Source organism: Diplodia corticola (assembly GCF_001883845.1).
Source record: "Diplodia corticola strain CBS 112549 chromosome Unknown scaffold77, whole genome shotgun sequence".
Lineage (NCBI taxonomy): Eukaryota > Fungi > Ascomycota > Dothideomycetes > Botryosphaeriales > Botryosphaeriaceae > Diplodia > Diplodia corticola.
In genome coordinates this window covers 133,086-141,753 of record NW_017971556.1, presented here as the reverse complement: position 1 = coordinate 141,753, position 8,668 = coordinate 133,086, and the positions used below count along the sequence as shown (strand labels likewise).

The 8,668-nt window shown below is 55.6% G+C and overlaps 3 protein-coding genes across 3 annotated transcripts; 2 read left to right on the top strand and 1 right to left on the bottom strand.

Moving 5' to 3' along the window:
- Nucleotides 1–983: 983 nt before the first annotated feature.
- BKCO1_7700045 (ribosomal rna-processing protein 8) lies at nucleotides 984–2,657 on the top strand (the record flags this gene model as incomplete). The annotated part of the gene is made up of 1 exon (XM_020279058.1): nucleotides 984–2,657. The coding sequence occupies one exon, from the start codon at nucleotides 984–986 to the stop codon at nucleotides 2,655–2,657; it is 1,674 nt and encodes a 557-aa protein (XP_020125837.1).
- A 509-nt stretch (nucleotides 2,658–3,166) lies between these two features.
- Nucleotides 3,167–5,660, bottom strand: BKCO1_7700044 (dna damage-inducible protein 1; the record flags this gene model as incomplete). Its single annotated transcript, XM_020279057.1, has 4 exons — nucleotides 3,167–3,906; nucleotides 4,475–5,142; nucleotides 5,209–5,504; nucleotides 5,598–5,660. 4 exons carry the CDS (start codon nucleotides 5,658–5,660, stop codon nucleotides 3,167–3,169), a joined length of 1,767 nt encoding a protein of 588 aa, XP_020125838.1.
- A 253-nt stretch (nucleotides 5,661–5,913) lies between these two features.
- On the top strand, nucleotides 5,914–7,069 carry BKCO1_7700043 (polyamine acetyltransferase; the record flags this gene model as incomplete). Its single annotated transcript, XM_020279056.1, has 5 exons — nucleotides 5,914–5,940; nucleotides 5,991–6,215; nucleotides 6,423–6,564; nucleotides 6,618–6,964; nucleotides 7,019–7,069. The coding sequence occupies 5 exons, from the start codon at nucleotides 5,914–5,916 to the stop codon at nucleotides 7,067–7,069; spliced, it is 792 nt and encodes a 263-aa protein (XP_020125835.1).
- Between the last annotated feature and the right edge of the window lie 1,599 nt (nucleotides 7,070–8,668).

The window sequence follows — 8,668 nt, the reverse complement described above, 5'->3', positions numbered from 1 at the left end:
AAAATACCGCGGTATATAGTAAAACTAGTAAATAGTAATATATATATATATAATACTAACGAGTTTTTTTAAGCTTATCCTCTATTTTACGTAAAAATCTAAGGTAAAAGATAAAAAAAAAAGTAATTTTAAAAGAAAAAGAAGAGATTAAATTTATAGCGGTTTTTATTATTTTTTATTTTTAGTTCTTTTATAGTAGGTAGAAAATCCTTTTTAGAAGAAAGAAAGAAAAAGAAAAAAAAGAGAAAAAGTAGAGATAAATATATATATATATATATAGTATATATTTAAGTAGAATATAACTACTAGTTTTATACGATATAAATAAACGTATTAGAAGATATATTAGTAAATAGCGCCCGCGTATTTTTTAATAATATAAGTTTTTAAGTAGTTTTCTTATCTCTATCCTACTATTTTAAATTTAGAGTAGATTTAGATAGAATACGAAGAAAACTTAAAAGAGTCGAATTAAGAAATAAAAGGTTATACGATTCTCCGAGAGAAAGACCGTACGAGAGGACTAGGTATCTATCTATAGATAAGTCACGTGACGTCACGTAAGTCGTTGGAGTGACTCATGGGGCGGATCGTGACAACACTCGCTTCTCACAGCGGAGCGTGTAATCTCGCCAATTAAATCGCACGATTCTGCCATAACAAAGCCAGACTCCGGAGGTGGTGAACACGGCATCACGAAGAGATGAGATATCCGCTTAATGCGTTTAGATAACTCCTTCAGGCGGATTAGTAAACCTAGCCTATCGATAGCGGGCCGTGATGTACCCGAAACTCCACCCTAACCGGAATGCCGGATTACCTTTCCGCATGCCGCATAGGTTCCTTTGCCCACCGCCTTCCCGACCGCCCAGAAAATTCCAAGCTGCGCGCGAACAAATCTTCGAGCCAACCCTCCACCTACCGACGCGTTTCCTCCCTCTTCACACCATTTCATTCGCGATCGCCAGTACCAATCGCCCGCAATGTTCGCAGTCCCAGGTTGGAATCTCTCCGCGCCGCTGAAGGCCGAAGCGCCCGTCCCAAAGGCGGGTAGCGCCAACAACTCGAAGAAGCGCAAGAGGAAAGAGGGCAGGCAGCAGGGTGCACAGGTCAGCGGGGAGAATGTTGGCGACATGTGGGCACAGGTGGTAGAAGGCACAGCGGCACCTGCCGTGCAGGAGAAGGGTGTGGGTGACGACAGCAAGAAGAACGAGGGCAAGAACAAAAGCAAGAAGCAGAGACGGGAGTCTAACGGCGAGGGAAAGGTAGAGGAGAACAAAGTCGAGAAACAGCAGGATTTGAAGATGGGCGAGGGCAAGAAGAAGGGCAACAAGCATGAGAAGAAGCAGAAGGATAAGCAGCATGGCAAGAAGCAACATGACGCTGCACAAGCTACTGCTGATATCACGGCTCCCGCGATTCCAGCCGTTCCGCCGGCGCTCCCGCCGATGAATACGAAGCTTACGCCTCTCCAAGCCAAGATGCGCGAGAAGCTGGTTGGCGCGCGCTTCCGACACCTGAACCAGACGCTCTACACAACGCCGTCCCAGCACTCACTCAAGCTCATCGACGAGGACCCGCAAATATTCAACGAGTACCACGCTGGCTTTCGCCAGCAGGTCGCCGGCTGGCCGGAAAACCCGGTCGACACTTTCGTCTCGCTCGTGCAAACGCGTGGCGCTGTGCGCGAGAACTGGCGTGACAAGATCCTCAAACGCAAGGAAAAAGAGCACACGTCTGGCCGATACCGCAAGCCGGGAGAAAGGCCGTCGGACGAGGCCGAGGACAGCGACGAGGAGGAGCAGAAGCGTGTCGCGGCGGCGGCGGCGCACCAACTGAAGCCGTTGCCACGCACGCGCGGCACCAGTATCATCGCAGACCTGGGCTGCGGCGACGCGGCGCTGGCAACGAAGCTGCAGCCGCATCTGCAGCCACTGAACCTGCGCGTCCACAGCTTCGACCTCGCTGCGCCCAACCCGCTGATCACAAAGGCGGACATTGCAAACCTGCCGCTGCCCGACGGCAGCGTCGACGTTGCCGTCTTCTGTCTGGCTCTGATGGGCACCAACTGGCTCGACTTCATCGACGAGGCGTGGCGCGTGCTGCACTGGAAGGGCGAGCTGTGGATCGCCGAGATCAAGTCCCGCTTCGGCCGCGTCAGCAACACTCGCGAAAAGAAGGTCGTCGACCATAGCGTCGGCAAGCGCCAGAAGAAGAAGGTCGAGGCCGCTCGCAAGAAAAGTGGCGCCGACAAGAAGGACAAGGAGGCTGCCGCGCAAGAGGAAGAAGAGGAGCTCGCTGTCGAAGTCGACGGCGCCGCCAGCGGCAAGCAGGAGACGGATGTCTCGGCCTTCGTCGAGGTTCTGCGTAAGCGCGGCTTCGTGCTGGATGCCCCGGATCCATCGCGCGAGCGTGACGCAGTTGATCTGCGCAACAAGATGTTCGTCCGCATGAGCTTCATCAAGGCCACTGCGCCCGTCAAGGGCAAGAACGTCAAGGCGAACGAGGAGGTCTATGCCGAGAATGCGGCCCGCCTGGCTGCTGAGTCGGGCAAGACGTTCAGGAAGAAGGAGGCCAAAGCCAAATTCATCGAGGCTGAGGATGACGGGATTGACGAGTCGGCGGTGCTGAAGCCTTGCCTGTACAAACAGCGATAGTCAGGACAGGCACTGCGATGGGCGACTATATCTTTCGTGGCGTTATCGGGGCTTGATGACAACCGGCCATGGTAGGACAACTGTTCATGTGTATTACTCGGTAGAAAAACAAAGGTTGCGCGTGATGTAGGTGATACTCCCTCGCGCATGCAATAATGGATCATGTCGGACCCCTCAGCTATGGACGCCCATCCTGCTGGTTTTTTTTAGTGACTGGTGGTGGCGGCGTACCTGCAGCAATAGGTGTGGAAATGCGAGACAGCGGATTGCTATTGCTTATATTTAAGGAATCGATGAGCAGAAAACAGCCAAGAGGAGCGTTGGATGCGAAAGTGGAAGTGTGCTAGAGCAGAAAAAGTGACCGCAAAGCGCCGAACCATGTTCTATGCCACCATCATGCATCAATCTCCCGATTCGACCGGCTTCTCCGTCACGACAAGCCTCGTATCCTCATTCGGCCATGTGTTTCTTCCTAAAGATGATATCTGATAGTATGCCTTCCTCTCCGCTTATCCCTGGAACAGTAGGCTCGCGGCATACTCTACGTTTCCGCCACATGCTCGTAGTGCGTTGATGGCTTGCTCTCTCGAAAACCCCAAGCCAACCAACTGGTCGATATCGGAAGCCGGGAAGGAAGTAGCTGAAACATTCCTCTGCTCTGGAGTGCCCAGAGTGCGCCCCTGACCTTGCAATCTAGAGCCTTGATGCGCCTGAGCACTGGAGCTTGACTCGCCGGCAGATCCTGACGATGTGGCTGTGGTAGACCCTGCAGCAGGACGTACGGCACCGGACCTGGTGCCAACCTCAGTACCGTTCGGACCAGAAACGGTTGGCTCGTCCATTTGAGCCCGCTCGAAAGACTTGGGTATCTCGGATTCTGGCAAGAAAGGAACCTCGATGCCTTCGAAGCACAGGCAGTTCTTTTCCAAGTCGATCTTGGCCTTGTATCGCTTCAACATGTCCAGGCCGAAGAGCAGATCAACTGATTTGCCCTCCATGACAGTGAATGCACAAGGCATGATTGCTCCACCGATGCTGATTTCTGCGTGGTGTACTCGTCCGAGAATCTTTGCCGTGCCGACGCCGACAGCCATTCCCGCGTAGCGATTATCGATGAGTCGTTTGATGCCGCAGGCTTCGGCGCAAGATGGTGACATGATGGTTGCTTGTGCACCGGAGTCGACAAAGGCCTTGACCGGTTGTCCGTTGACTTCGCAGTTGATGTAGAGCATTGTAACGCGTCCAAAGACTGTATCGATGAACTATTAGCTTCGGGTTCTCCGCAACGCAGACGCTCCCTCTTAAATGAACAGAGTCCCGAGAAGATGGACCAACTGAAACGAAAGTGATGTAATGCTTGAGGAAAGCATTCCTGGGAAGGAGAGGACATGGCAGATTCGTGTCTTGCGCGAATGAACCTTGCAAGCTCCTGGCTGTTGGTTCATAGACAGTGCGAGCTTGTCTTCTGGGATACCTGCACCTCTACAGATCCGGCCACCCCAAATAGTCGTCCTGCCCTTGTCGGCCCGGGGTACCTGTGGCCAGGGGCCCATCCAATTTGTCAAGATCATATCATGCGTTGCGCGAGGGAGACGTGCTGGCCCTTCTTGATGACACAGCCCCTGCGCATCCGGCGCTATAATTGGAGCTGTAACCTCCAGCTCACAAAGAACCTGCTCCAGACAAGTTCCTCGCACTCTTGTCACAGCACAGAATGCCGCGACTGGGTGCGCAAGTCAAACAAACGGCCGCGATCACGCGGTACAACAACGGTCGGGACGTGCATCCGGAAAAGGAGGAGGGGGGCAGACGGTTACTGGGAATGGAAAACAGCTCAACAAAGGAAGAGACTACGCTCGACTTGCCTTCTGGATTGTGCTCATAAGCATGCTGTAGGTTCTCGATGACGCGCTCCTGCCGAATCATCTCTTCAATCTTCGACTGGGCCTCGATATTGAAAGGGTCGGCATTCAGCAGGTCCAGCTGACGCTGATGCTCGCGCTGTTGCTCCTCCTGTATGCGCTTCATGTTGATCCACTCTTCTCGCCAGCGATTCGGATCGTTCACGGCAGCGGCAAGCTCGGGGCGCGAGTCCTGGAGAGAGCGTAGGGCATTGTGGTCGCCGAGGATGCGCAGCCGCGTCGTCTCGGTCTCGTCGTCCTGCTGGGAGCGGCGTGGTCTGCCGGCTTGCTGCGCGGCGCGCTGGGCCTGGGGCTGGGCTTGAGCCTGCTGGCGTTGGCCCTGCCGCCGAATCATCACCACCAGCATGTCGTCATCCTTGATGCCGGCCTGCTCAAGCGTCATGGAGTCGCCGGCGAGCGGCTGGCCATTGTAGAAGAAGTACTGCGAGTTGACGGGGAAATTTGCCTCGACTTGCACGAAGCCCTTGAGATCGACCAGGGTCAGACCAGGCGGCAGGTCGAGGTTCAGCAGCTCCTGGTCGGCGGGCTCGTCGGGCGCGTTGATGGATATGGTTATACGCGGCCTTTTGTGGGATTCTGGTTAGCTCGTCGCACAGGCAGGCCGGACAGGCTTGGGGCTGGGGACGCACATCTCGCGCTCCTTGCGTGGTATGCAGGCAACGACGGATCGAGGAACACTTCGTCGCACACCTGGAGTTGGCTCAGGCAACGTAGCAGCGGGCGGCGGGGGAGGGCAGTGGGGGCTCGGGGAATGCTCGAGGGCGAGTGTTTCGGCAGCGGCGAGAGGCGAGGACGATTGGGCGCGCGCGTGTCGGGCGAGCAGCACGGTGATAAAGAGCTGGCAGGCGGTGAGGCAGCGCTGCAGGAGGAGGCCGTGATGCGGGAGGAGGATGCGCGCGTCTGTTACGTGTTGCTGCACCGGATGCTGTTGCGTCGTAGCTCGGCGAGCTAGAGGCGAATGGCGGGGCACCGGATGACATAACACTGCCAGCAGCCGCCCCGGCGCTCAGGCACAAACGGCGTGCGGTGGCGGCCGCGGCCAGCAGGCGACCGTCTTCGAGCTTGCCCAAGTGGCGTCCATGCCTTGGCAGCTGCCGCAGGAGCGATGGCCGTTTATTGTGGACCGTAGGGCTTGGTGATGCAGCACACTACCTACGCTGCGCAACCATCAGCGCCGCACCGCGCAGCAGCAGCACCAAAGCACCAAACCTAGCACCAGAGCCCAGAGCCCAGAGCCCCGAGCACCAGCGCGCCGCACCAGCACCACCGGCACCGGCACCAGCACCAGCACCAACAACACCACCGCCCAGCGGCCCTGTGCACCATCCCGCAAAATGCCCCGCGATCTCGAGTCCGAGAAGGTGCGCCCGCAATGGCAGCCCGCACGCGATGCCGCGCTGACGCACCGCAGATGACGCTCGCCGGCCTGCCGCCGCTGACCAAGAGCCCGGCCCAGGACAACGCATCTGGCGACGACAGGGACCCGGGCGACAAGCTGATGCACGACATGCAGAAGGGCCGGCAGCGCGACGAGCTGCACCCGCTCGTGCAGACGCTCAATCCCTCGTACGTTGACGACTGCGTCAAACTCGAGAACGCCGCCTTTGCCGAGGGCCAGCGCGGCAGCAGAGAGAAGGTAGGTTGGGTGCCTGCATGTCAAATAGCCCGCCCCCGCGCCAATCCACCACAACGCCGCCGGCTTGCGCCATCGCACATCTCCGCCTGCTCTGCGTCGCAGCTTGTTCTTGCGTCCGCCCCGTGTCGCACGCCGTCACGTGGCCCCCGCCCCGCCTGCACTCCCTAGGTCTGCGCGTCGCATGCTTCTGACATTATTGCACGCCAGTTCGTCTACCGCCTCACCGTCTGTGGCGAGCTCTGCCTCGGCCTGTTCACCACCTCCGAGAGCGCTCCCGGCCATGTTGCGACCGTCAGCACCTCTCACATCGTCGAGAGCGGTGCGCCGGAGCGGAAGGAGTTCCTGCTTGGTATGTGTGCTCGATGCCGAGGCCAGTCGTGCTGCATTGCTAAACCCTTGCAGCCATGGTCTGCGCCACCAAGACGCGCAATGGGTTCGTCTCGGACGACGACATGAACGTGCCGTCCAACTGGCGCGATCAGCCATACCCCTCCAACGCATCTGTTGGCCACCAGGAAGATGGCCGCACTATTGCCATCCACTCACTTGCCGTTGAGCCCGAGGTCCAGGGTCGAGGTCTCGGCAAGACGCTCTTGAAGGCCTACATCCAGCGCATGCAGAACAGCGGCGTTGCCGACCGCATCTCCATTCTGACGTACGAGAGGTTGGTCTCATTCTACGAGTCCGTCGGCTTTGTGAGTCGGGGACCTAGCAAAGTGCAGTACGGAGGTGGAGGTTGGGTCAACATGGTGAGCCCGTTCAAACTATCCGTCAGCCAAGCGGTGGGATGCTAAATCAAGCAGGTCTTGGAGTTTCCGGAAACCTCCAACGGCCCGAAGAAAGTCGGCGAGTAAAAAGTGCGTCCCCTGGCCGCGCAGATTGCGGCCAAAGAGAGGACTCAGCGCGGACGTAGGCGATATCTTATGCCAGCATCGACGTAACAGGCGTTGGGCAACGGAGGCTTCACCGTAAGCTCGCCACGGGCAGCCGTGCGAAGAAGATGTTAACGAATGAAGATCACGAGATACAAATGAGGAGTCCTGCGGAACGAGTGCCGAGCGTTGTGACGAGTGGGGAGAATGCTGATGGATGCAGCACGGTGTTTGATTCTGGAGGCTGTAAATCCTTGAACCACACTGTATAGCAGCTAGTGCAGACCCACACACAGCAGGTGTCTTGCGTCGATATCTCGATCTTTCACCTCGATTTTGATTAAGGAAGTATCAGCATCGGCAGATCGAGTCAACGGTTGATAGTGTAGGTTTCAGCACCGTTCGTTAAGGGTAGTTTTGTCTTTTGAGCCGTTGATGTGGAGCTGCCAACGAACTCGTCCTCACACTCTTCGCCTCGGTTTGCATTGTCATAGTCACGCCCAACATGGACCAAATGCACCGCTTCTTGGTAGTTTCGCGCCATTGTCGCAGGCGTGGCTTGTATTGACAGAGCGTGTGGCCTCCCAGGTCCAAAGTAGGTTGCTTTTGTCTTAATTTTCCTCCTCTTCTCATCCATGCACGTCGATCATTTGGTGGACGTTTGTAGTGCCACGGACGCACAAGGGCTGCGTCAGGGCTGCAGTAGTTTACATCAAAATCAAAAAGCAAAAACGTAGAATGGGCGGAAAGAACTGACTGCCATTCGCTTGTCGATTCAGCCCGTGGTACAGCCTCCGCTATCTGTATTGCCGTACCATATATATGCTGGACGGACACATGGACAGCGTGTTTCACCGGTGCCGCCATCGACCTCTCCGAGGACCGCCCAATCGACAAACGCATCAGACATTCCCCCGAATGTTTGCTCACCGAAACCACGCCACGGGCCACAATGGCGTTTTGGCGGTGCAAAGCCAATATCTCCACTGACAGTGACGAGTTATCAGCCCACGCGACCCTAGCGGAATGACTCACTCCATCATCTCCTTTCAACCCCGAAACCACATAGTATATCTGCATAGCACCTATTTCTATCCCACTAAGTACCATCCGCGGATACTGACTGGAAAAACCGCCAGCGCTGGACGACCGGATGGAGATATCGAAGTAAGACCAGAGGAAGTGAGAACCAACACCAGCTGTCGCGGATCCAAAAAGCGTCGTCCCTCTTCGAAGCGTTCTGGGAGACACACATGTTGAATGGGAGATGTCTGGCTTCCCGACAGACACCATCTACTAAAGCAGCCACCGTTGTCGTAGGTGCTAGGCCACAACAGAGTTCCGAGAAGAGCGATCGGCGTTGCACGAGTGCAAACAGTTCGAAAGACTGGCTCGCTTGTTATGGCAAGGGTGAGCTGGTCGAGCCTTATCCGACGTATTTATTCGTAGACATGTCGCGCATTCATCATTATAAGTTGTGATATACTTACTATACCAACTACTAAATATCCTCGCTGTGTGTCAAGGTTTTAAAGGTTATAACACATTCGCCATGAACAAAATCTTTCCAAAATCTTTCAT